This window comes from Manacus candei, unplaced genomic scaffold (genome assembly GCF_025592945.1).
Source record: "Manacus candei isolate 608988 ecotype Guabito, Panama unplaced genomic scaffold, ASM2559294v1 h1tg000010l, whole genome shotgun sequence".
NCBI lineage: Eukaryota > Metazoa > Chordata > Aves > Passeriformes > Pipridae > Manacus > Manacus candei.
The window spans coordinates 5,638,542-5,665,570 of NW_026138058.1; the positions used below are offsets into that span (position 1 = coordinate 5,638,542).

The 27,029-nt window shown below is 38.2% G+C and overlaps 1 protein-coding gene across 2 annotated transcripts in view; it reads right to left on the bottom strand.

Moving 5' to 3' along the window:
• SLC27A6 (solute carrier family 27 member 6) overlaps positions 1-21,846 on the bottom strand; it is a 38,438-nt gene extending 16,592 nt beyond the window's left edge. Inside the window, exons 1-4 of one of the 2 annotated variants that reach the window (XM_051777429.1) lie at positions 20,856-21,846; positions 11,961-12,167; positions 10,042-10,200; positions 8,916-9,040 (exon numbers count right to left, since the gene is read on the bottom strand). In XM_051777429.1, the coding sequence (XP_051633389.1) occupies positions 8,916-9,040; positions 10,042-10,200; positions 11,961-12,167; positions 20,856-21,369 (1,005 nt within the window). In that variant the 5' untranslated portion in view covers positions 21,370-21,846. The remainder of the gene's footprint in view (positions 1-8,915; positions 9,041-10,041; positions 10,201-11,960; positions 12,168-20,855) is intronic. The other variant, XM_051777428.1, reaches the window with a different exon arrangement.
• Between the last annotated feature and the right edge of the window lie 5,183 nt (positions 21,847-27,029).

Consider the following 27,029-nt stretch of genomic DNA (forward strand, 5'->3'; position numbering starts at 1 on the left):
GGCACTATCCTGCACTTTTACCTGAAAACTACATCGCTCACCAGCCTCCATCAGTCACTAACCATTCTGTTTTTACAATAACACATTTCTTCCTTTTTCCCTTCCCCTCTTCTGTCTTATTTTAGATGTGAAACTAATTTATAAATACAGAAGCACAGACTTCACTGACTTCCTGCTAAATCGTTATTAACAAGTGCTGATTACCTAGCAAAATGAATCTGACATGGACATAGCCTGGAACAAAGTGGTTTGTTTGTTTGGTTGGTTTTTATCTTCAGATACGATAACACAGTGCAACAGTGTAGGTTTTCATTTGCTTGAAAACCTCTGTTACATTACACATTCAAAGTCATTATACTGTCGTTGAACAACAAAGGTATTCCTATTTTTTAAGAGAAAGTATGTCAGTGTTACTTTGAACTTAATGTGGAAAGCTTTTGACTCTTTTTTTCCCCAAAAAAATTGTCCATCATTTTTAGGGTATTCTGTTAGCTGAACTTAAAACTTTTGAATTTTCCTTATAGTTTCAATGCTAAATGAACATGACTGTAGCTGAACTGCAGTTATCCCTTGCTGATGCCACTATATTATTCAAATATACTGATTCTGCTAAAATATAAAAAAATAGCTCAAAAGATACTTTCAAGGAAATCCTTTGTTCCACAATGAACAGAAGAGACAAACATGTGCTTATACACACACGCAGTAATTGAGACTTTCACCAGGCTAGGAGCATTCAAAACCTCTAGAGACGAAGCTAATAAAAAGGTGATTTTTCTTCTATTATTTTAAGAAAAATAAAAGACAGCTGTTTGCTGGAAAACAAACTAGGATGAACTAGAAATTTGTTTTTCTCCCCAAAAGAACAAATACCTCATTATTTATAAGTGCAGTAATTTCAGTTCTTCATGTTGCCTTGTCTGGTTTATATTAATACAGTACAAAGTAGTTTCTGTAGTGGAAAACATGCAGAGTAGACCTGACAGGTCAGCATCCTGCTTTGCTTGCAGTGTTAACCCCTATCAACAACATCAACAACACAACGTATGACCACTGCCTCACTTTAGACAGGGATGCTCATTCCTCTTGCAAAAATACAAAGAAGGTATATGATGTCACCAAGAACTTGATCACAGAAGGCAAATTTTCCTAAAAGGGGGGGCAGTAATTTCCTTTTTCACAGCTACTGTAAGTTTTCTGTTAGATTGCATTGCTGCAACTGCCGAAGTTGTGACTTAGTCAGCTTCACACAGTGGTACCTATCTGTTGATATAAGACTCCCTGAGGAGTACTTCAGGGATTTCTGGAGAAGACATTAAAACTGTCACTCATTTAGCAGTCTTTCAACTGAGAGAGTGGAAATTATATGTAATTTAATCTCCGAGTAGGTTTAATAAGTATGAAGAAAATTGTTACGATGAGGGAAACTTTAAGCAGTGAGTTTCACTTACATTAGTTTTACATGTAACTAAATCAGTACAGCTATATTTTACCTATTTTTATCTAAAATTTTTCACAACTAATATATGACTTTAATTCATATTAGCTTTACACATAACTAACTTTCAATGGAAAGTGAACTGCATCCTCACATGTATTATTGTCCAGATTACTGCCAGAGTCCAGATTTAGGGCAGGCATGTTGGTATCCATGGGCACTGTGGCTGAGTATTTTAGGCAGTAAATAAAATGCTACGGGGAAGGGAAGGGAAGGAAAAGGGATGACAGTTCCAACAAACTGTAGAAACATGGTTGAGTGATGCAGGTTTAGGCTGTCCTAATGGAAAAAGAAATAAAATAACTATGCAGGCACTTACGCTTTAAACTGACTAGACCAAATAGTCGTGCTTTGAAGTTCTGCCATGTTCAGATGGCATTTCATCACCCAGCTTCTTTTTGGTACAATTGATAGAATTAGAGGAGTAGGAGGAATTCCAAGGGGTCACCTAGTACACGTCTCCTGGGAGATAAGCTTTGCTATCTCTGTGCCATTCTGGACACATGAAGGAGCTGTGGCATGTCAGCCAGATACTCAGCAACAGCTGGTCTGCAGCAATTGTCTGCATGCATATTCTTAGCCTGCTGCAAAAGCACAGTACCAAGTTAACATTTCCTACACTAAAAGCTGTGTTTCCTCACAATACCTCATCTACAAAGGACTCAGTGCCTTGCCCTGGTAAGCTATTACCAATAAGTTAAACAGTGTGTGTCCTGTGATAATTCGACCATGATTTGTGTTTCTGAATGCAATTAATAGCTCTCTACAGATAACTAGGACAATGGATTTTAGAATAACAGAACATGGTAACATCTTTCCAAGGTTTTTTAAAATGTCCATTTATTTATTTTCCTGCGCTATGATTTTGTTTTCTTACAGGGTGATTCTGAAATAAAATAGGGGTTCAGTCTACACTCACTTATTTCTAACAGTAAAGGTGAAACATTGTTTCAATGCCTTTTTTGCATTGAAATCAATCCATCAATAAGCAAGAACTGTTCCTACAGTACACCTGGATTTCTCTTCCATTCATTCTGCTAAGTTCTTTGAACTATGTGCCAAACATCTGCATACATCATAAATCATTTCTGACACCGTATGTCTCCATTCTGTGTGCTTGTTTCTTTTGTATATTAATTAATTGACAAGTCAGGATCTGCCTTATCACATTAAATACCACATACTTGGAATTTTTCATCTGCCAGTCTTTCCTCCATAAGTGTTCTTTGTAAACTATTTGGACTATCTATGCGATTAAGTTGTTGATAAAAGCCTTTTAGAGTGCTATCAACAGTGTACTACTGGTCCAGGAAGGATTCATGACTGCAGCTGTATAAAAATGTGCTTAGCAGCTGCTTTAGAATAATACAAGAAGATGTGTTCCTTGTCCTACTTTTACTGTTTCTGCCAAAGGAAAAGCCAAATGGAGAGAAGCAAAGACAATTCAAGAAAAGGAGGCATGAAATGTCTGTACCATGGCCTTGATGAAACTGAAAGCAATCTCAGGGCCTGAAAAATACAAACAGGTGTTAAATATAAAATATAAGACTGATGACACAGGATTTGCATTCATGTGTTTACAAAAAATGGATGTAACAACATGTTCACCAGTCCTCTGTTGACACACTAGCCCTGAAAAAGGGGTATTAGGTAGCTTATTAGACTATATGGGAGATATCCCACTGTTACAGGTGTAATAAATTCTTCAAGATGCATCTCTACCTTCACTTTTCAGTAATGCCTAATTATAAACTGCAACTAGATTTTTTGAGCAAAACATATACCCAAACTTAAAAATACAAATAACAGAAAACAGGAAGTATAGAGAAGAGATGCACCATAAGAAAGGAACAGGAATTGTAGGAACAGGACACATCCTTCTAAATCTGAAAGTGGTTGCTTGCTATTTAGCACAGCTCACTCTCACCACATTTCTATTAATCCATCTCCTGATAATCTAATGGGATTAGACTCTAAAAGAAGCTTTCTTCCTTTAGCTCTTCTCATAAAAAGGTTTTATTTAGCTTCCATTTCCTCAGAAAATATCTACCAACAAAAAAGTCACCTTTGTCTTGTGTTCCACCCATTAATATGAAGTAGATTTTTGTACTTTTGGTTATTGCCCCTGGAGCACACTAGTCAAAACAAATTACACAAAACTTTTCAAAGGTCAATTCAGAGAACTAAAGCGTGCACTGATTATTTCTTACATGTCATATTGCACACAGTATTCTGTGAGCAATATGAAGCTTCCCTTTGTTGAAGTATGGTTCTGATTACCAGGACATTTTCTGCATGACTCCACTAGTTTAACCCAAAAGATGAGTATCTAGGAAAAACTGGAAGGTGGAAGGAAGGAAATTGGTCAAAGCTGTGTGACCAATGAGTCTTAAAGACTCAGGAAAGTCTTGGGCCACCATGCTACAACCAGTAGTTGACATTGCATCTAGCCTTCAGGGGTGTTTTGGATAGGAAAAACTAATGCTTCCTAAGGCCGAAGAAACTCTACAAACATTACAGAAGACTTTTTCACAAAAAACATCTGAAAACCTTTACCATTATTAGGGAGAAGAATGAGAAAACAGACAGAGGATCATCATGTGGATGGAGTCCAAGAGAAGTATGCCAGTACATTTAAGTATCACTAGGGAGTAGTCAAACTAGACAGGTTTATAATCTCTTTTTAAAGCCACTTTTAAAAAACAATGCTGGTGTTGTAGTTAAGGCAGCTGAAAGCACAGACAAAGTTTGTTGGTTTTATAAGATCAATTGACCAACTGATGCAGTCTGGATTGAAGTAAATGCAAGTTTCCAAATCTCAGGTCCATTTCTAAGCTTCAATTTCGGATGTGCTGAATATGCTCTTAATTTAAAAGTTCCATTTTCTCTGACAGAATGTACAAACAGTGTTCAATTCTCATTTAAGGCACTGTTAATTCTGTAATAACTTGGATTAAGAATTATGTCTGCTTATGACATATGCAAATGGTTGCTAATTTTTTTAAGGGACAGTTTACTAGACGAATAAATAAATTGCAAAATTCCCCCCAGTAAATTAAATTGTAATGACATGTAGAGATTATTAATGGAAGATACAGATGTGGTTGTCTGTAAATGTGTAACATTACTGGTTTGGGGTATTCAATAAAATGTTTATGCTGAAAACTTGCAATGGTGTTGACAAATTTCCACTCTACATTTTAAGGATATCAGAAAGAACGATTTCCAGAATTGAACATAATTTGAGCTAAACTTTAATGGGGAATAAAATGTGATTTCAAGTCAAACCTCCATTGTAGAGAAGCGCAGGCTAACTAATTTTTCCTTGTCTGTGTGACTGTCAAATATTCTTCCTTCAAAGAAGCCTGTTTCTGGGTGACAGACAGTGCTATCCAACATGCATAAACCCCATTCTTACACTCCTTCCCACAACACTTGAGTCAACTGCAGGAAAATAAATGTTCATTCTGTTTCCTTATCCCGGTAGCACTGCGTTCCTCGTAGTAATTCCCTGGGAATTACTATTGTTCTAACACAGAAGAGTTTTAACAAAATAAATCCTTAAGCATCTTTTCTAAAGTCACTTCAGAGAGCTTAATCCCATCCAAAGAACCCTTGGCCGAACTGTATCTAGTAGAGAGACTGCCTTGCTTCAGCTTATCAAAACTTAGTCTGAAAGCTGATATATGCGGTCTTATACTCTCGAGGTTACCCCAGGGAAATAGAAAATGTTACTGATGACGAAGGATAACACTGGCTCAGTTCCAAGTGGACATAAAGCAGGACGGATGCTGGGTGGGAAATTCTAAGCAATGATATAATTATTTGTGAAATCGACTTTGTATACAAGGAGAAGCGCACTCCGGTTTTAAATAGAGAGTTAACCCAGAAAAGAAGGAAAGAGATGCTGAATTACCATTTCTATCTGTCCAAAAGCTTCAGGATGTAATGCATTATTTAAATAGATCATGACATGAAATATATCTGCAAGTGCCTTTAGAAGATTTTGTTTACACTTGAAATGTTAAATTTTAAATTAGGTGCAAGCCTCTGAGGAAAATATATCCACAGAGTAGTAGAGAAGTATTTCCAAGTCTTTTGCTGAGAGAGGATATAGGGAGCTCTGCTATGCCATACTTCTGTAATTTTTTTAATCATGTTTAATAGAGACTTTGAGCAATGTCATCCAGTAAGACCAAGTTATTCTGAATATTCTTTTTCACTGGAGTAGTCATGCTAGTATCTTAGAGCAGGACTCATTTTGTAGCTACTTATGGCTATTAGCCATCAACGCTGGTTCTTGTACTTTCACTATGACCACAATACTGCAGAAGAAGAGTTTGGATGAGGGCAGGCATGAGGATTACTCACTTAGGAGCCCAGCAAAATCTATAAAGGTCACATAATGCAATGTCTTTGTACTTGTACTTAAAGAAGAAAGACAACTTCCTTTTCTAACAAATGTTCTTTCCAGACATCAGATTACTAAACCAAACTGCATGCAGAGCAGCTTCAGAAAAATTCTACTGCAAGAGTGTTCAAGAGCTGTTGCAGATGTGAGTGGGAGGCAGAATGATCAAACAAGACAAAACCAATAACGAAGCTCAGCCAGGAGTCTATATGCTACCACACAGACTTGCCCAAAGTTTAATTCAAAATCTAGGAAATAAGAAGCCACAGTCTGGACTCCAGCTGTAAGAAATATACTATTTATTTCAAGTTTAGTGTTAAAAAAACAAATAAGGAACATAGGGTAATTGCTATGGTTTAATCTATGTTGATTAGAAGGGCTTTATAGTGCTCGAACCATGAGAACGCTGCCCACATTTTCACAGAACTTTAGAACTTGTACTTGTCATATCTTTCTCGTGCTGCTAGCCTATACAGTACTTCTATATTAATGAGACTTAAAGAGAGAATCCAACTTGGCAAATTATTTTACCTACTTGAAAACTAAGAATGGACTGCACAACATATTTTACAACCTTCTACTTATTTGTGTGAACATATTTCTCTTCCAGATTTACCATGACAAATACTTACTATTTTTCTTCAAGTATCTAGCTCTTAAACAGATTCATGTTATAATTTTAATTTTTCTTGAGAAGGTTTAGCAAGCTAGCAAACCAAAAAAAAAAAAACAAACCTGTAGCCTCACAGAAGAAAGAGTTTGAACATGCCAGCTCCTAGGAAGTACGCACATAAAATCACAAATAGAATAGTTATATAGTTAATAGAGAGTTAATGACTGTATAACCACAGTATGTAGTATATAAATAGTTAATGATGGTATAAATAACTTTATTGGAAAAAACTTAAAACTGCTTTAACTTCATGATGGCTTGGTAAGGATTTAAAAACAAGAGATTTTGTTTCAGAAATGAAGTATATTAATCTATCATTCTTGCTTTAAGATACTGAACAGGATAAATAGGAGTGCAAAAACAAAAACACATGTCTCTCATATGTCTTGATTTTCCTTATGGCCTTTAACTTGATCTTTTGTTATCCTGTAATTTTTTGTTTATATTACTATAAAGTTCAAAAACCAAAACAAACAAAAATAAAATAATTAAATAATAATAACAATAATAATAAAAAGCCACCACAAAAAAACCCATAACCACAGCATAACAAAAAAACCCCACAACAACAACTAAAAAAACCCAGAGAATGAAAGGTATTACTATCCTGGTTTTCCACTGCAGTCAGTGGTGGTCACTGAGACATTAGCCATGCTCTCTTTAATTCAAGAACTTCCACTTCACTGAGGCATGTGTGTACAGTGCAGTAGGGTCTATGACCCACCCCTACATTGCTTAAACATTCTTCTGAAAAATTTCCAGAGGGAAAAGAAATCCAATGACCTTTTCCATTCTTTGGTCAGCAACTTGAAATATTAATGCAAATTATTATTCTACTGGAAAACAAGACTGATTTGCATTCTCTTATTTTAGAATACTGCTTAAGGAGGATGTTATTCTGAAAAACTGTAAAATGAGGACTTGGATTAGAAAATAATTTTCAGATTAAGTAATTTGAATTACTGGCACGTTTTCCTAAGACATGAGTCACTTTAATAAAATTCACTGAAAAGGAAATAAACCACTGATTTTTTTTTTTTTTTTTTGAAATAACAAAATGAAATTAGGGTAGAGGCAAAGGGAGGCTGATCAATGAGGTAACAGCTGCATTGCATCTAACTTCTGTACATATTCATAAATCACTTTATGTTCTCTTAAACATTTGGTTAAATTAAGAGAGGACACGGTTCCTTTTGCTTAATGTTCTACAGGCATTTGCAGGGTGTTATTTATTTTTATCTAATATTCAAAATAAAATCTGTTTAAATAATAATTGGGTGAAGTAATTCATTAAAATGTTTAACTTGGTAGGATAATGTAAGAGGTAACATTTGGGATTTATTACTGAAAAACAACAGGACAACCCACAGCTCATAAATGGATGGAAGTTGCCAGCAAGAGGAATTTCAGTTTATACTGGATGATTAATATTTTTTGTGTATTCATTTTGACACATTTAGGATAGAAAGTCAGTTGGATTTGCTACACAACAAGTTATATTCATTCCATCTGTATTATTCTATATATATTGAGTTAATCCCAACAAATTTTCGGCATTTGGTTTAGCCTGAACATCTTGGGCTCTCTCTATTATCAACCAGTAGGTACAGAAATATACCAGAAAATAGCCAGATCAAAAGTTAATTCAGTTAGCCTGAGTCAGCTCTACGTGGTAATTGCAACAGGTTCAGCACACTTTGTACTTGGTATCATGTCAGTAAACCATCACACCACTAGCTGCCAAGGGAAAAGAAGTATTTCAGGGAGGAAATGTCACTGTAACAAAACTGGATTTGTTGTCTAGAATAGCTTTCTCACTGGAACAAAAAGCAAACTTTTTTGCATTGGAACCAAAAGCTGCTATCCTAGACCAAATCCCTTCCAAATTTTAAAATATGATTTAGACAGTCTCAAAACATGCACATTCCACAAGGCATTCCACAGTGCTAAAACATGAACTGCAAAATGTGAGACCTCTGATACACTCAGGTGCCAAGAAACAAAGTTTTGAAAATTCAGAAAAGACACTGGACAGTAATCCTGGTTTTCTGAACTTACCTTGTGAAACTCTGTAAAATAATATTTTTTCCCCACATGATGCTGAATCAGTTTTTAATCTCAAAATCTTTTCTTTTAGTACATCTTCGTGATTCAAGCCGTTATTTTTATTAAGCCCCCTACAGATCCCCAAATTTTTGAAGAACATCACATAAAAAGAAGGGCAGAGGGACATTTCCAATACAATTTTGTTCCCCTTTCAACATACCCACATGAAGAACGATAAATGTACATATCACTTACAGACAAATAGCCATCACTTGGATTTCACTTACCACTGGCTGATTGCAAAGGTAACGGCAAAGTTCTCCAATGTACTGGATGACAGTCACGTTGTACTTTCTGCAGTCACTCCAAAACTGACTGGCTGAAAACTTCTTTTTCAACACACAGGTTGCACCTTTATGGAAACAGTAGAAAAGGAAATGAAGCAATTTCTCTGTGTGGCAGTTATGTTCACTGGTTCTACAAAACAGAACGTTGGAGGAGCTACGAACAGCCTTGTTTAGAGAATTATGTGGTACTTAAGCTGTTTTATTTGAAACCTGGTAGACAAAGAAGGAAACCAGCCTCCTGGCTAAGACAGTAAAAAAATAGACAAGAGCTTGAACACAAGAAGAGAGCTTCTCATTGTCAGTGTTGTAACATTATTTAAAAGAGTTTAACTGAAAATACTCAGAAAATTCCGCCTGATTAACAAATCATTTGGATATCACTGAAACCTCACTTTGAAAGAAAGTATTCAGCAATGCAGATTCAGACAGTTAATCCATATTACAATGATCTTTCCTTTGCTCTGACTTGTCCTTGATCCATAAGGAAACAAGAAATACTTGCCATGAAGTTCCAAAGAAATCTCTTATAAGAGAGTCATTGAGGACACATTGTCTCAGTAAAACATGTACTTTATTGTCCATGACAAAACAGTACACAAATTAAATGAAAAAGAGTTATATTTCATCTAATGGTATATGGAAAAGATGAATATGTACTCAAAATGTAATTGTCAGGTTTTTAAGTTCACAAAAATACATTTTATTTCTATTCCACTGTATAATGTTTAGTCTGTACAGATACCAATGCACTGTACACACTGTCAAAATATTGCAGATGTCCTTAACTTCATTTTTATCAAAATATAAAAGAAAGTATAAGCATTCATGACACAAATTACTCTAACTAGTTCTTCTCCATGAAGAGACCTTCTTGTAGAGTTCCCTTGTTATTATAACATGCTCCCTCTCCCCAAAATAAATATATAGCTATTCCAAAAAAAAAGACTATTCATTTAATTTCAGCAAAGCATCAGTTTTCCTAGTGGCAATGAACCTAAGTGGTTTTATACACTTTTATAATAATTAATTTTATATTAACAACACAATTAAATTAAACAAGATGTACCCAGTTCAATGCATCCCCCGATGCCAAGAAGAGATGCTGCACTGTGATAAAGAGGCAGAGTAATATAAATTATGTCTTCTGCAGTAGCACCAAAAGCCCACAGTCCAGCAGCTCCTTTAAGAACCTGCATGTGACTGATGACTGCAGCCTTTGGAAGACCTGTAATAAAAACACAAAACAATGCATAAAGTTTCTCTTAAAGAGAACTCAGTTGTTTTTTTCTCCTGTGTTCAAGTCTCTAAAATCATAAAAGAATCAATTCTTTGTTCTGCAACCAAATTTTCAGCCATCTGTTTAGATGGCCACGAACAGACAACTGCCTGTTTAATATAGTATTGCATGTTTGTTCTCTACACATAAAGATAAGCCAGTTTGTAACCCCATCTGTTTACTATTTAGTTGGATGTCAAGTCAATTCAAACAGGTGGAAACACAAAGAAACTCCATGGTTTGTCTGCTATCGAATTATATAGAGCCAACAAAGTGGTAAAACTATTTACTCTGCATATGGACTTCCTTTAACATAAAGAGGCATCACACCAGATCTTGTTCAGGCATGAATCATAGTGATTGTAAGGTAAATTAGAATGATATGGGATCTACGTGAAGTAGTGGGTGCTTATCCAAAAATCGTGCATCCATATCTTCCCATTTGTTTTAGAACTCTGTTAAGACTATGTAGAACTAAAAACAAACAAACAAAAAAATCCAGTGAAAAGTCCACTCCAGTTAGGTTCTTCTTTTTGAGTTTTCTTCGTGTTCAGCCCAGCATTTTTGTTCAGCAACATGCAGACTCTCCCGCAAGGGCTTCTTGGGCTACTCACATCCACAAATTTCAGGCTGAGTCAGGCTGATGATGAACAGTGAGAGCTGTTCAATTTTTCAAAAAAATTTAATGGTTCATAAAGTTTTCTCACCTATTCTAGCAAAGCTACTGTTTAATTACATGGTACATAGTAGAAATTCAATGTAAATTAATGTGATGCATACGAGGATTCAAAAATATATTAAATCCTACATAACTGAAATTTGAGACTTCACACAGATATTCTGAATGCAGTCATAACAACAAAAACATACTACCTGGATAATTCTGTATTATTTTTTAGCTAATTTTAACTCCTTACTTTTGACCAGCAAGCTCAACCATATTTATATTAGTGGTATTACAAACATAACCTCACCTCTTGACAATATTTATAACATCCTAATATTGTTTTTGACTGGTGTTCCTATTTACTATTTTTTCCCCAAAAAAAGCAAACAAACTGAATTATTGTTTGTATGAAGGAACCAAGCTATAAATCACATATTCATTTAAAATCTTCTTGTTGCTAAAACTGTTGTGTTCAACTGAACGGGAAAGTCTATCTGCCCAGCTTAACAACATCGCTCTGCTTTTCAGTGATCAGGTGTTTTTAAGTCTTAGCTTCTTAGCTGCTGGAGCACTGGTTACAAATTCAGACATCTGTTTCTAAACTAAAAGGCTATAACTTAATCCTATTTTCTGTCTCTACTGTGACTTGCATAAGACATGACTTAACGAAGGAAAAACAAATGTCTTTTTGCTTGTTTCAAGATTGTTTTTTAAAATCCTAGATAAAATCTTAGGTGTTTTGGCTAGGCAGGGCTACGTGATCACAGAACAAAGCAATGTTTTACAAACAATTTAGCTGTGAAGTAATGAGAGGTAAAGCCTCTCATAGTATTCGCACAATGTGGCAGGAAAAAAAAAAAAAAAGAAGAGAAACCCATACACCACTGAATAGAGTTACTGACAAGAAACACTCTTGTTTTCTGTAATAAAGCTTCTAGACGAGAAATATGACATTCTGCTGTTAAAAGATACACTTTCAAAAAAAATCAAGTTCCTGGGTGAAAGCTGAAGGAAAACATAGACCTTTTCAGCAGACATGTACCTGTTGTTCCCGAAGTAAATATATATAAAACAGCTGATTTGAGGTTGTTGGCAGAGCATCGATTAACTGGGACAGGGTCTTCAGATGCAGCTTCTATTTTGTCTAAAAGGGTGTGCACACTTGGAAGAGTGGAGTCTTTGGTCATTATCCAGACGCTGACATCTTTTTGAAGGTTAGGAAGAATTTCCTCCAGTGTCCCAAGCAAATCTTAAAAATTACCATGAAATAATGTTACTTACATTATGTCTTCACAAAACTAGAGAAAAAAAGTATTTTTCCTTAGAGTTTTGATAGTGGAAAGAGAAATTAAAGTAGCCTCCATGGATATAAATAGATGCAATAAAATAATTATGAACTAGAATGAGAATGCAGTGAAAAAAGGGTATAATGTGCTAAAAATACTGCTGACCCCACATAGTCTAATTGTCAACTAGCCCTCAAGGCAAAATTGTGAGCCTTGATTACTAACTCCTGCTTCCCACATGATATCAGATAACCCTTAGTCATTGCTAAGACCAGAATGAAGTGTGGTTGAGCTTCAACTTCAAATAAACCATGAAGAAATCCATTAAAGATGCAAGGCAATTATATTCAAACTGGTAATTACAGTGCAGGTTTCCTTGGATGCTGTCAACAGCAATCTCCCATTATTTTTTTTCAAAAGTGCAGACAGAAGTGACTAATTTGAAAACAAATGACACACACACACAGAAACTAATTTACAAATTAGTTTACGAACATAATTTACTATATCATGCCTGAATTTCACAGAATAGAAATATGATACAGGCCCGTGGCTTATTCAGAATAATAGAGTGCTAAAGAGTGCTAATTCAGTGCTAAAGAGCCATGTGGCTATTTATGTAGCACTTTGAATGTTTTAAAAACCTTAATGAATTTGATTTTGGGCACATCAGACGATGTTATTTTCTTAAAAGATCATGTTAATTTACTGAAAGCCACTCCTTCTACTGGTCTTTATCTATATATAAATACACACTTATCTTTATAAAATAAAACTAGCAGTCTAACTAAGATTTATTTTGTTGCCTTACCAGGAAAAAAATGAGAGAGATTCCCAGATCTAAAAAAAAGAGGAAATATATAGAAAGACAAATCCTTAATACATCCACTATTTATATTTTGAAGCATTTTTATAATGTCACTTTCTCAGAAGACTGCACAGTCTTTAAAGTACTAATCTGGGAAACATGGCAAGAGTAGGAGTAACACTGCTTTCAGTAGAACTCATTTACACTTAACTGCCTTGATACATCTCAGTCAATCCAATTAATCTTGCAAATATTCCTGTGGGTATAAATTTGTGTTATTATCTCAGTTTTTATAGATGAATAAACAAATAAAGCTTACAGGTCTCACAATGTGGCATTGCCAGAGCCAGCACTTGAAAGCCTGATGTCAACTCCAAGTTCATTTCACTAATATTAAATATGGATACCAAGAATGGAATGCATCTATTTTACAGCAGAATAACTGAAGATTTTTAAACTTTCAGAGAACTACTTTCCTAATGGCAGACTGCCGTATATATCTTAATTAATAACATAATAATCTGTATTTCTATTACAGAGGTACAGTCTACTATCATTAACTAAACATGTCTTACAAACCTAAAGCCTACAGAGGACAGGTTTTAAACATTCTAAACATTCTATGAACGTTGAACAAATAGATCTGACACAGTGCAACATTAAAATTTTTATGTTCTAACTTCCTTGTACTGCAGAATGGTTTCAAGAAGGAATCACACAAATAATTTTAAAAGTCTAAAATACAGATGATCTCCAGTTTGAATCATTGGAGCACAGTTCCCTTCTATTATACACGGCAATGAAATGAAAAAATGTGAATAAAAAATAATGTTAAAGACAATAGTATTAACTGCAGGAAACCTGATGTACTGAATGTCAAAGTTCATTGGCATATTAATTCTGTCTTGTTGTCTTATAATAGAATTACAGTATATTGTTCAACCAATAAATACGAAAATACAACAGTACTATTTCTAAACAGCTATTCATAAACTAAGTGTGACAGAATAACTATGTACTTATGACCCTCTAATGTGTCTCTTAAATATATTAAGGATAGTTTATGTAGGTGCAAGTTAGGCTGAGAACCTAGCAAAAGAAACACAAGTGTTAGAAGTGGCTGAACTCTCCGTTTCTGTTCTCAAAAACAGTAAAAGAATACAGCATTCTCTGTCATTCTTCATTAGTGCACTGGCTCCAGCTACAATACCAGCAAAGGTGTTCAGGACTGCTAAGAACTTCTTGGCTCTTCCAGCTTTCTGTAATTATTTGAACTAGACTTGGCTGTTTATCCTGTGTAGTGTCCTTACCAGGTAACAGAAGTGATGTACAAATATTGAGGAAAAACTGCCCAGTAAAACTCATCGTGAAGAATTATTCCATGTAACTAAAGTGGACTTGTAAATGAAATTTCACCTGTCATTTAATCACAAAAGACACAGCCAAAAAAACCCAAACATCAGTGAATACCATCCTGTTTAAGTACCACAGAAACCAAAGGGATCATTGCAGCATTTCCTTATTTTTGATGGCTAAATTCATTCCTTCTTTCAATTCCTTAATTGTTTTGCTTTCAGCATTTTTGAAAGTGAAGATAAAGATGTATCACCTACAAACTCTTAACTTGTCTACAGAAAATATTTTTTTTAGTGCTGCATGACACGAAATCAAAAACTTTTCTAATGTTTTAGTACTAATAAGTTCTAGATAACATGTGCACCAAGTTCTTTTTGTATTTGAGTAACATGAAGTGCAAGTCTGTCAAAAAGAAGAGGACCTACCTCTTCTTTTTCTTTTTCCTCCTTTTCTTGGTTCAAAGGGAGAAAGATGGCAACTATTAATTGCAGACATGATCATTTAAGATTCAAGAATGACATGAGGACACAGCTCTCTTTTAGTAGACTGAAACATATTTACCCAAGATAGTTAAGATCAATCTTCAAATTAAACATGCACACTGCTTATTTTTTCTCTAAACATTCACTCCTAGAACCTAAGGTTTTTGGTTTTTTTTACTACTGTTGAACAATTAAATGATTACACAGCAGAATTTTTCTTCTGTGCTTAGGAATCTAGTATGTGGAACAATACGTGAACAGCTTGTAACTGAATGTTGCCTTGAAATAAATTTCTTGGTAGATAGCAGAGAACAGCAGAAACAATAAATTATATCCTGAATAAAAAAGGCAATTTAAAACAGCTATATTCAAAGTGCCAGAAGCTGAAAGTTACTTCTGGAACACAGAGGAAACGAGGTGTTTGAAGATAACTCTCAGTTGTGCTAACATATTTACAAACAATAATTCTAATGATAGTCAACTAACATTTTGTTCCATGAGTGTTTCATTTCACAAAAAAGCTTCTGTGCCAGACATTGTGAAGATCTCTCTAGTCTTTGCATATCGTCCTGTTCACCTGTCAGGAAGAAACAGCCCTCTTGGAAGAACTATAATTCAATTATTTCTAGAAGTACCTGGTGTGTGCACTTTGCCATATAGGAAAGTAATTGCAGTAAAGCAATCCAGCTATTTAAACTTGTGGTTTCTCTCCAGTACTTGTTTACTTTTTATACTATGAAAGTATATTCAGGTTTTGGGTTACTTGATTTGGAAGAAATGGCTGCTTATATGAAGCATGTAAAGTTCTCTCTGTGTTAGTTACATAGTTTGTATACAAATATTCACCCTTTGCTAATTATTTGGCTCCTCTGGGACAAAAATATCTGGAATTGATCTTGAATGCTTCTCCACTTTTTTTGCTTTTCTTTTCCTCTTGCTTTTAAAGCAGTTCATTATTCAACAAATGTTTGAAAAACTGTAACAATTTACTCACATGAATACATAACTCAGTTACATCTTTTGAGAAAGCAAGGAAAATACGCTTTCAACTAGCAACCTAGGCTTCAAGTTGCACAAAGGTTTTTTATGTTATTTTCTAGCAGAGAAACAATGCAGGCTTTTGGCAAGGACACAGTCCCACACTGATGAAAGGAATACATCAGATTATGAGATCAACTTGTACTGAACAGAAAGTTACTCAGAAAGAAAGCTGTATGAAATGGTTCTTACAAAACTTTGATGTGTGCCCTGGCTGATGTGCTCAGGAAGCTGTGGCAAGTCCAAACTCTTCCCCACACTGTCTGGCCTCGGAAAATAATTTTTACTTGTACTTGATCCCCCAAGTGACTTGTTACACTCGGCACAGCTTCTCACAAAGTCATAATAACAGAAAAGTCAGCTGTGGCTCAGGATCAGTGTTGGTATCTCGAAATGCCACCGAAAGCAGTAAAGGTAATAAAACACAAAACACCTTGTGAATCACAGTTGGCCCAGTTTTTCCACTCAAAGACCATCTGGGACAAGACATAAACCAAGAACAAGTAATCAGAGAGATATGATGTCTAACAGAGGGGGGTAAGCATGTCTCCCACAGGCCTTCTGTAGTTCCCTTGTCCTAAATGTTTAGGTCCTAATAGTTTCTTATTTCATATAGATAAGAAAAGGTGGCTTTGATGAAATCCATTCTTTTTTTCACTCAGTGACTAACATGAGAGGTGATACTTCTACTTGTATGTAACACCATATGACCTTAACTTACAAATACCAAAAAAATATTTTGTTTAGTCTCTTTCTTGAGGATGTAGACGTGCTTTTGCCTAGTTCAGCAGCAGCAGAAAGCATTGCTAGTGCCTCAAGAGTAAGGAATCCTGCCCAGGAAAATGCTGTACAGCTGGGAGATGTGCTTCTGTACAGAACTGCAAAAATCACAGGATGGCTGTGGATAGAAGGTACCTCTGGAGGTCGTCTTGGTCCAGTCCCCCCCCCCAAGCAGACCCACGTAGAGCACGCTGCCCACACGTGTCCATGGCCATGTACACTCCCTGAACAGCCTTTGTTATCAAGACTGATACAAATCAATCTCATGGAGTTTAGAATGCAACCCTTTAACAGTTGAATCCTTGCACAGGAAGTCGTGATGGTGATGTGGGGTGTCCTACTCCAGGCTGAACTCTTCCAGGTAGGAACACGCTAGAAAAGTGCTAGCAAATAAATTCCACTTGTGCATTTCTGACGGGTCACTAGATTGTAAGTGTTGTTTAATAGCATTTCTGTCACTCTGCAGTAAAGACAACGATACAAAAGACACAATGTAATTCCTTCTTCAAGCAAGACTTCAATCAATAGAAATAGTCCCCAGAAAGGACCCAGTGCCTCAAAAGGTGTCTTCTTTTTAAGCAGCCCCTTACTCCTCTGTTTAAGCAGCAGTTTTTAAAAAATTAAGGGTGGCATGGTCTGGTAACAACCGTAATGAGGACAAATACCTTTTGAACAGGTCAGATTCCTGTTAGAGTAAGCTAATGCTGGCTGGCTGGTAAAGAGAGGAGTATTCAGCTTGTTTCTTTCTCTTTTACAAGTTCCTCATTTATTTTCAAGTTAGTTAACTACTGTTTTATTTTAAAATGCCATTTTAAAGTCCAACTTCTTAATCCCTTTCAAGAAACATTCCCCGGAATAGGAGTGGTGGTAGAGAGGTTTCTGGGAACGGAGTTTGACAATGTTTAGTAACAAATTAAAGCAAGGGCTAAATGCTCTGGGAACACAGCAGACAAAGGAGAGTAGTTAAAGAAAAAAAACCTCTCTGACACAAAGGTAAATGGAAATAATGGAAAGGAACAGAAAGACTAAATATTGGCAAATCACAAGATCTGTATTCACTTTTTAGTCAGAGGCTGGATGAGAAGGAAGAAAAGTTTACTAGACTGTGCTAAATTAATTAAAAGAATATTGCTGTCATAGAAAAAAATCAGCCTTTTAGAGATAGCCATTTCATATAAGAAACAACAAGACAGGGAAATTTTGAAGTTTTTATAATATGTCTCAGTCTTAAGAATAAAGCATTCAATTGCAGGGTTCACAGAATACATTAAATCAAAATCAAACCCACAAAACTCAAATACTACTGGAACACTCACATCTAAAGATTGAAACAGCAATCAAAATGTCAGAAAATTGTCAGACCAGAAGAAAGTCTGATTCCAAGTGCTGAAGCAAAGACAAGATGATACTAACTGGATGGGGTTACCAAACTGAAATGCCTGAAAAATATGCAGGCACATAGCAATAGTGAAGAGCACAAATTTGGTTAAAGAGAATGACCTTGCAAGAGGCAACTATGAAAAACGGGCCAGGGCAACGGAAGAAAATGCCACCATGAATAGTATCCAGCCTATTTGCACAGGAATATCACATTTGTAAAAAAATAAAAGCATTTTTGAAAATTGCAAGAGGTACTAAAGAAAGCTGCAAGGTGCAATCATCTCATACCAAGGGAGGGTACATCATCCTTCTGAGCAGGGAAGATTTAGCAAAGAACAGTTGTCTGTGGGAACTGTTTCAGATAGCAGGCAAAGGTGGAAGGTTCCCCTCAGCACAAATGGAACCTGAATATTAAGTAGATTTGAATGTGCCATTACAGACAAGAATTTCTAGAGCAAATTTGATCTTGCTGAGCAGTTAGCAGTCAAATTGTTAAGAGGATGATTTCTGCTGTGCTGCAGTCTATACATAAGATCAAAAGTCATCCATAATATTGAAAATATAGTTTTGTAACTATTCCAAGAAATAGAATTGCTAAGTGAGGTCTGTATCTGTTTGTGGAGGGTGAAAACCCTACATATTTTTGAAATTTAGAACTTCACTATGCAGAAATACTGCCATTACATAAAAATGCCTGATTTAAAAAACAATCTCAGTTGACAAAATTGATGCCTGACTATGGCAGTGATAGATATTAGACCACAGGTTGATTGGTTTTAGTGTAAATATTTTGTTCAAGCTACCCACATTCCTGTGAAAATGGGGCCACAAGGGCAAAATGCACAAGTAAGTCATGCCTTTTGATAAGGAAGAATCCCTTGAAACACACACTAACAGTGGACACATGAATAGACCTCCGAGAATTACATAACTGATTGTGTAACCTCAATGTTCAATGCTGCTCTGCAATTTTTTATAAACATTAGTGGGAAATTATTATCTATAATAATTAGGTACGATATGTTTCTTACAAGAGTGATGTGAGTTCGTCCTCAAAGTCACTGGACAGTGTACAAACCTTAAGTTGCTAAACCTGGGCTTCTCTGGAGAGGTTTCCATATGATGTGGACAATAAACAAGGACCCAGCAACTTTAACTTCTTTCACGGATACAAATAAAAGAGTGTCAAAGTCCTGAAGAAGAAGAATTTGTTGGTGTCTCTGCTTTATTATCTGTCTGCATACAGCTTTTCTTTTTGTGAGCAAAGGAAGACTCCCAGAACAACCTCGTTCGACGCAGTTGCTCTTACTATCAGCTGCTGGTAGCAAATTAAGAGTGAAGAAACACAGGTCCTGATCCTGCTTTGCAAATGGTGCTTTCATTCTTCAGGTAACCTCTCATTTACATAAAAAACTTCTCTTAGGTATAAGCTTTGATCAAAAGTTTTTCCTTCACTACAGTCAATGAGCAAGAAGTTCCTGAACATTAATTCCAGTCCTCAATCCATAAACTCAAAAACACATATTCATGAGAGGTGGCTAAACAAGTTTGATTTTTTTTAATTAAGTAAGAGGGCAAAATAAAAACCTTTCATTTCAGAAGCCTTGTTATCATGTGTTGGGATTATATTTAAATTCATTTTTGTTTCAAGAGCTTGTTTTAATTACCAAGCATCTTAAACCAGCCTACCATATAGATTCAGAATAATAAGATTTATAATTAAAAATAGGAAAGGGAAAAATCTTAAATAAATTTTTGAAAGCTTGTATTTGTAGCAGAAGAGAACAGATGGAAGGAAATTCCACCATTTGGCTGTCATGGATGCAAAATCCCATGACCCATGTAACAGGAGTAAGGCAAGAAGTTGAAAAACAGAATAAGGCAAAGTGGACTTGAAACAATAATTTTGGAGAGGCAGGAAAATATTAATATGAAATATTTGGAAATATTTTCCTCCAACCACATGTCAAGGCTCTATGTGATCTTTCAGCATTGCAGGCTCACTTGCACTTGATCATAAACGCTGTGGGAAGTTTATGTTTTGGATCTGTCTTAAGTTCATACATTTCTATAACTGAAGCCAAATTTGAGCATATAATGCCCAGTATGCCTACACTGAGATCTGAAATTCTTTTGAAGCATTTAATAAAAATGTAATACTCTGGAAACTTACACAACACACACTTTTATCCCTATTCAAACACAGCAATTTCTTCTACAATCCAACACCAGCAGTAAGTTGGTTATTATGAATCAACCTTCTATGTGCTGTACTATTAAAACTTTAGTTCCTGGAAAACTATCATACCTCTGCAAACAGTTGAACAGCAGAGGTTGTACAATCTGAGCTTAGACCTTCTAGTTTTGCAGTGGTTTTGATCAGCAGGAAGACAGGAGAGATGGTATAAGAGAATAAAGTCCAGGACTTAACTAGGATTAAATCTGACTGTTTGAGGAGGAATGAAAAATTATTCCTAATAGCTAATTTTAATATTTCTAGAGACACACTAAGCAACTACAATTAAGCAATTAAGCACTTGGAACAGGCTGTACTTAGATGTTGAAAACTCTCCTGTAATGCACATTTTTTAAGAAAAGGTTAAATGGGTGTCCCCAAGGCATGGATATGCTTGATTCTGCCTGAGAGGCTGAAACTTTAAAATTTCTTGAAGCTTCTTCCAGCCCTGGGTTTCTTTCATTCTGTGAACATCTGAAAATCAGGTTTTCAATAAAGGAGCTGGAGAGACAGATACATAGGAGACGTGGCATTAAAAGCTTTGGATGTAGGAATGAGGCATACACCCTACCTGCTCCCACAACCAGTATCTTGGGCTCACAGCTACTGACACAGTGCAGGAGAGATCTGAGGCGGACATTGAAGTTGAGGAATGCCACCACACAGCCCAGCTTGGCCAGTCCGAACCACACGTGGATGAAGTCCGGCTCGTTGCCCATCAGCAAGGCCACGGTGTCTCCCTTCTTCAGAGCCTCGTGCTGCAGGAAGACCTGTGCTATCCTGTTACTCCTCCGGTCCACATCCTGGTAGGAGTGAACTGTCCCTTCGTAGATGAGGAACGGCTTGTGGGGCTGCTTCTCTGCCAGCTTCACAAACTTGTCCAGGACGGTGACAACCCTCCCTTGCAGCCGGTACACCTCCACCCTCAGCCCATAGGTCACCACTTTGAGCAGGTACCTCAGGTCGGCCCAGAAGTACGGGAAGAGGAGCTTCTGGATGAAGTGCAAGGAGAGAATCCCGACGGCAGCCCCCGGCACCCAGGAGGGCGGCACTGGGAGCGGGTAAAGGTCGTCCCAGGCACGCATCTCCCCGCAGCCGGGCCGCCGGGCACACGGCCGGCCGGGGCGCGGAGGCGAGGGCCGGCACGGGCCGAGGCTCTTCCCGCCCTCTCCTCCCCCAGCCGCGCCAACACCCGCTCGGGGCAGGGGGAGCCGAGCTCCGACGGCGACCGCCGCCCTCCCTCAGCCCCGGCGGAGCCGCCGCCCGGAGCCGCCCGCCCGCCTCAGCCGCCGGCACCTGGGCACGGCCCGGGGAGCGGCGCGGGCAGGCGGGGCGGGAGCTCCTGCGCTGCCCGGGCACTGCCGCGGCCGGAGCCCTTCTCCCCCTCCGCCCCGGCACTCACGGACAGCGCCGAGCTGCTGCTGCCGGCGGGGCGGCGGCGGCCGCTCCCTGAGCCGGTTGCATAAGGCGCGATCTCCCCTCACCCCGCCCGGCGGCCGCAGCCCGGGGGTGGCTCCCGGGAGCGCAGGAAGCCTCGCCCCGGGACGGAGCGGGCGCGGGGGCCGCGGGCCGGGGAGGGCGGTGGGAGGTGCCGGGGTGGGGGGCAGGTGGGTCCCGTTCCGCCCCGGGACCGGTGACCGCGCCGGTGCCCGGGGCTCGGCCCCGCCCGCGCTCACACCGCTCCTCCGCCCGAGGCTAGGGCTGAGGAGGCCGGGGCTGCACCGAGCCCGGGGCCGCAACGTGCCTTCGGCAGCGGTTCTGCTTTCCCCCGCCAGGGAAAGGAGGGCTGGGCCAAGGCCGTGGGTCCGTGGGCTCTGCCGGTTGATTCTTTGCGCTGAAGGGATTCTCTGTGCCGCTGGCAAGAAGTAGGCACACCTGGGTGCTGGTCCTGCTGCTGCTGCTGAGCCTGTGAGCGCCGGTACCTCAACCCCCCTGCCATCCCGGGGTACCCCCTGCCTTGCCCTCGGTGAGACACGTAAAGTGGTGCTGAAGTGGTTCATTGCAGCTGAGTCTGGACCCCGATAAACTGAGGTTATATTACGAGTGACACATTTTCTGCCCTTATGTTGATCACAAGGAATTTGAATTCATGACTCCAGTGCATCACAAAAAAAAAAAAAAAAAAAAAAAAAAAAAAAAAAAAAAAAAATCAGAAGATACTTACTTAGTTTAAAACTGTAGCCCGTAGTAAATTTTTTTATTATTATTTTATTTTAGTTTTTTACTGGATATGAGTGCACTTTTGAATAGTTAGGAATTTTCTAAAGTTGTAAGACTGTAAGTACTGGTAGTTTCCAGCATGAACTCTGCTGTCTGCTTTTTGTCAGTATCTCATTAGAACAATCTAGCCTCTTGTCACGGTCCACATCCCATCCTATGGCATGTCTCACATACTGAGGTAGCAGTTTAGATTGTTATTTTGTGCTCCAGGGTGTTACTGAAATATCTGCAAGGATGTACTACTTATTAATCCAATTGGCACTTGATATTCAAATCTTTTTGGTCCACAAGATAGTATGTCTTAACTGTGAGGTCTGAAAGCTGACAGTGTAGACTTTGTTTCCACTGTCAAGCCAGCCCTCTGTGTCATTTGTGCACTTAGGAGTCAATGAGGGATGTCTTCCTTCTTTGGACAAAGAATAAATTCATATACCAGAGCATGCTTCTTCCAGACTCGTCTTGAATTTTGAATTTTGTGGATTGTGGGGAGAGAATCCCATTCTGTCTGGAAGGATATGCTAACCTCCTCCTTGAGATTGTCTAGCACAAGGGTTTGTAGAACCCCGAACAGAGCAGTAAAGCCTGAACAGTTAAATCAACTCCTCAGTCCGTTCTTTCTGGAATCCTCCTTTACTACATCCAACAATGCCTCACAATTTCTGCTCTTCAAGTCTTCCAGACTTTGCTTGTGCTTTTCCCATCAGAATGGAACAGACTTAGATCTTTGCTTCTTCAGACCAGCTATCTGATATTCTGTTCATCCAGTCTCCACCTAGTCTATTGGCCTTGTGTCCAGTTCTGCTAAATCTCCAGCCATTCTCCTTTGCTACCAGTCTATAGCTTCTTTTTCCTCTCCCTTTCCCTCTCTTTTTTCTCTCCTTAGCTAAGTTGATTAGAGCACTGTGTTAATAACACCGGGGTCTCAAGGGCAATCCCCACTGGTACTTATGACCCTTGTGGGTCCCTTTCAACTCAGAATATTCTGTGATTCTGTGATATAATCTCCTCCTCTCCCCTTCACCTTCTTCTCCCCTGCTCTGTTTGTCAGTCACTCTTTCAGCCCATGAACCAACCTATACTGTTTACCTTTCCTTTCTAGGGCAGAGACAGTTTGTGTATGGTAATTCAAAAGTTTAAATATTAGAAATAATACGTCAGAGATATGATTTCATACATTAAGCAAATGGCCTAAATTTGTCCAGAGTCCTCCTTACCAAACTTATATGCCATTTTACTTTGTGTAAATTTGGTGAGTTTTTTAGCTAACACAGCTCACTTCAGCAAAAACCTCTTGTCAGCTTCTTCCCAGGTCTTCTTTACGTCCAAGGATCTTCTTAGCCTCTTCTAGAGCCTTGTGACAAGAATGTCGGTATCATTGAGGTGTGAATGGAACATTGATAGATGAGGAAGCAAGAGCTGCAAAAGAGCTGGAAGGATGCTCTGTACTGATCATGAAGAATGCACAAAATGAACTAATGAAGACAGTGCAGAATGCATGCACTTTCCAGGCAATCAGACTGAGGAATGTATTGTTGCTGGCAAGCCCGGGAGGCTCATACTCTGACACAGCACAAATGACTAATTAAGGGACAAATCTACCCTCTCACCAGAGGGGGATGACAACAAGGTTGCAGCATGTCATGTATGCCATTGCTCTCCTGTTACCCAATAGGCGACAGGAAAACAAGGACCTGATAAAATTTTCAAGAGATGTAATTCAAATGCTGCAAAAGGATTTCTCAGATTTCCACGTTATTACAAGGAGACTTTTCCCTCCACATCAGATGTGATACATACTTCCGTTCCAGAAACTCAAAAATTTATAAATTATTCTAAATCACAGCGCACATTGCCTTCCTCAATGTTTGAAAAACATTACTGCGGAAGGACAGTAACAAAAGTCAAGGAATCTTTGAATCTTGACATCTGCTTCCTGCAGTTAGATAATTGGTAGTTTATTAGTAAGAGAAAGACTTGATTCAACTAGACCTTTTGAAGATAGATTTCCAGCACAAAAAGAGGAAAAGCTCAGTTTATTCAGGTTTTTTTTTTCTGCCCTTGAGACTCAGGAACACTTCCTGCCCATGGGAAGTAGTGAATTAATTCCTTGTTTTGCTTTGCATGGCTTTTGCTTTTCCTATTAAATCTTCTTTATCTCACCTTATGAGTTTTCCAGCTTTTACCCTTCTGATTCTCTCCCCGGTCCCGTTAGCGGGGGAACGAGCGAGCGGCTGTGTGGTACTTGGTTGCTGGCTGGGATTAAACCATGACAATAAGGAATAACAGAAATTCAGTTCTGGCCATTTGACTCAAACCAAAGCCCAGCTTCACGCTCACTCCTTCATGTCACTTGAGAAAACTTCGTAACCCTTAGCTTGGAACCCTGAGGACCACGTGACCTGTTTTTCCCGTGACTCCACGTGCACTAAGAATTGAATGGGAGGATTGGGAGGGCAGTGGGTGAGGCATCAACAAACGCATTGAGAAGTGGCAGGCAACAGCTTCTCACACTGCTTTTCGTTTCTAGGAGTGCTCCTTGCTACTGGGACATCTCTCCTTTAGTCAAACTAAAGTGGTCGTGAGTGGTCTTTGTTCGTCAGCTCCAAGTTGCAGACACAATCAGTTTACCTCAAAACCCTATGTCTTTGGCTATTTTTTGCCACTAATCACCGATTTTTGTAAAGTTTTTAAGCTAAGTTAACTCATTTGGCTTTGCCCCAAAGAAATGGAGCAGAGCGGACACTCGAAGAGTTGAATTGCATTCCCAACGGGCTCTAGTAATGTTATTTTCTGTTTTAGCACTAAGACAGTGGCCTGACTAGATCAAAAATATACAGAGACAGCTTTGTTACATGAATGCTGACTGAACAACCATTGGAAACAAATTCCAGGGAATTAAATAGTGCAAAACTAGATTAAGAGTGGATTTCATGGCTCTTTATAGGCAATACTGTTGGGTTGACAGTTTTTATTGATACTGTAGTGCTGCTTACTTGAAAAGTGCAGTGGAGGCACCTGTATATGTTCTCTCCTAGCGAGGTAGGAGATACTTTACAGGAAGACAATAGTATTTAGTTCTTCCACTAAGAAGTGAGAATCACTTCTTCCAGAGAGACATTCTGTGAGAATACAGAGTTCTAGCTTGCTTTTCTTAGGGTAAGGTAACTTAATGGGCCACTGTTTTAAATTTATAAAAAATAGATAAGTAAATTAAGTGCTGCATGAACCTGTGCTTAACGTAAAAAAACCCATTGTAATTATTTGGTTAGCTAAACTTTGGTGTTGTTAACTGCTAGGTAAATGTGCATAAATAATGAACAAAGGAAAAGGCTGTGACCATTAAGGAAGATTTATACTTACATGCTGATTTGAGAGAAGATAGAGGTTGAAGGATACTCTTGTTTGCAAAGATTGCTTTGAAGAAGGCAGAAAGATGGGAGAAGGGAAGGCAGATGAGGTCTATGAAAGGCTCTGGGTGTGTGGATGTGAGTGAAAGGAAAAGAAATAGGTGATTAACAGAGTACAAAAGGAAGGGAAGTACTGAATTGCCAATGGATGATAGAGATGCATTTTAAATATACTGTGCTGTGAGCTAAAAATCAGTCAGGCAAAATTGCATTTACTGAGGGGACTAATGACTAGCACGTCACCAAAGACATGTTGTGAGAATAGAGAGGTAGAATTTTGTGCTTTAGATGTTATCTGTGCTGCTAATACCCAAGAACTGAAACAATGAGCAAAATTCTAATATAAAGACTACAGTATTATGAAATACTTAGTTTTCAAGGGAAATTGTGGGTTTGTGATCTCTGAATTGTCCTTGTTCCTCTTAGCTCTGCGCAGAAATTATATCAACCTCTCCACTCAGTATCCAAGTTTCTTTAAAAAGTAAACATTAATTTACTTCTTGTATCCTCCTGAAGGGAGGCAGGAAATGCCTCTGATGCATAAGTTGTTTTTCAGCAATTTTCTGATTTTTTTATAAAAATGGATGAGGCCAAAAATTTCAATAGGCGACGAATTTACAGAAAAGATTTGCAGAATTTGGGTGAAGCCATTGCAAAATTGCTTTTAAACCCTGACTGTGTCAGAATTCTTCTGGGATATTGGATTAATCTCTTACACTCTCCTCAAACTGGATGATTTAGTCAAGCTATGTGCCTAATCTTAAAGGCCCTCTTGGACTGTTAATTTGGTGGTTACACAAACAGCTCTAGATCAAGACGTGGGGATCTGCAGTTTGTATACTATGCTAAGTGGAATGGAGAAAAATCAAACACTTAAAAATCATCAGACACATTTGACTAATTTTTCTGAGTCAGATTCATCTCACAGGTATCTGTGAGGTAGATGAGAGTGTTGGTTATAATGGGAGCTTGCACCAAAGAAGTCTGAGTGTGACTGAGGAAATCTAGAGTCACTCGTCTGATCAAATGCTGCTGTCTAATTAGGGATGAGTGGATTGTTTGCTTGAATTACCTTACAGCGTCTCAGCTGTAATAGCAACATAAGAATGTGGCTTATA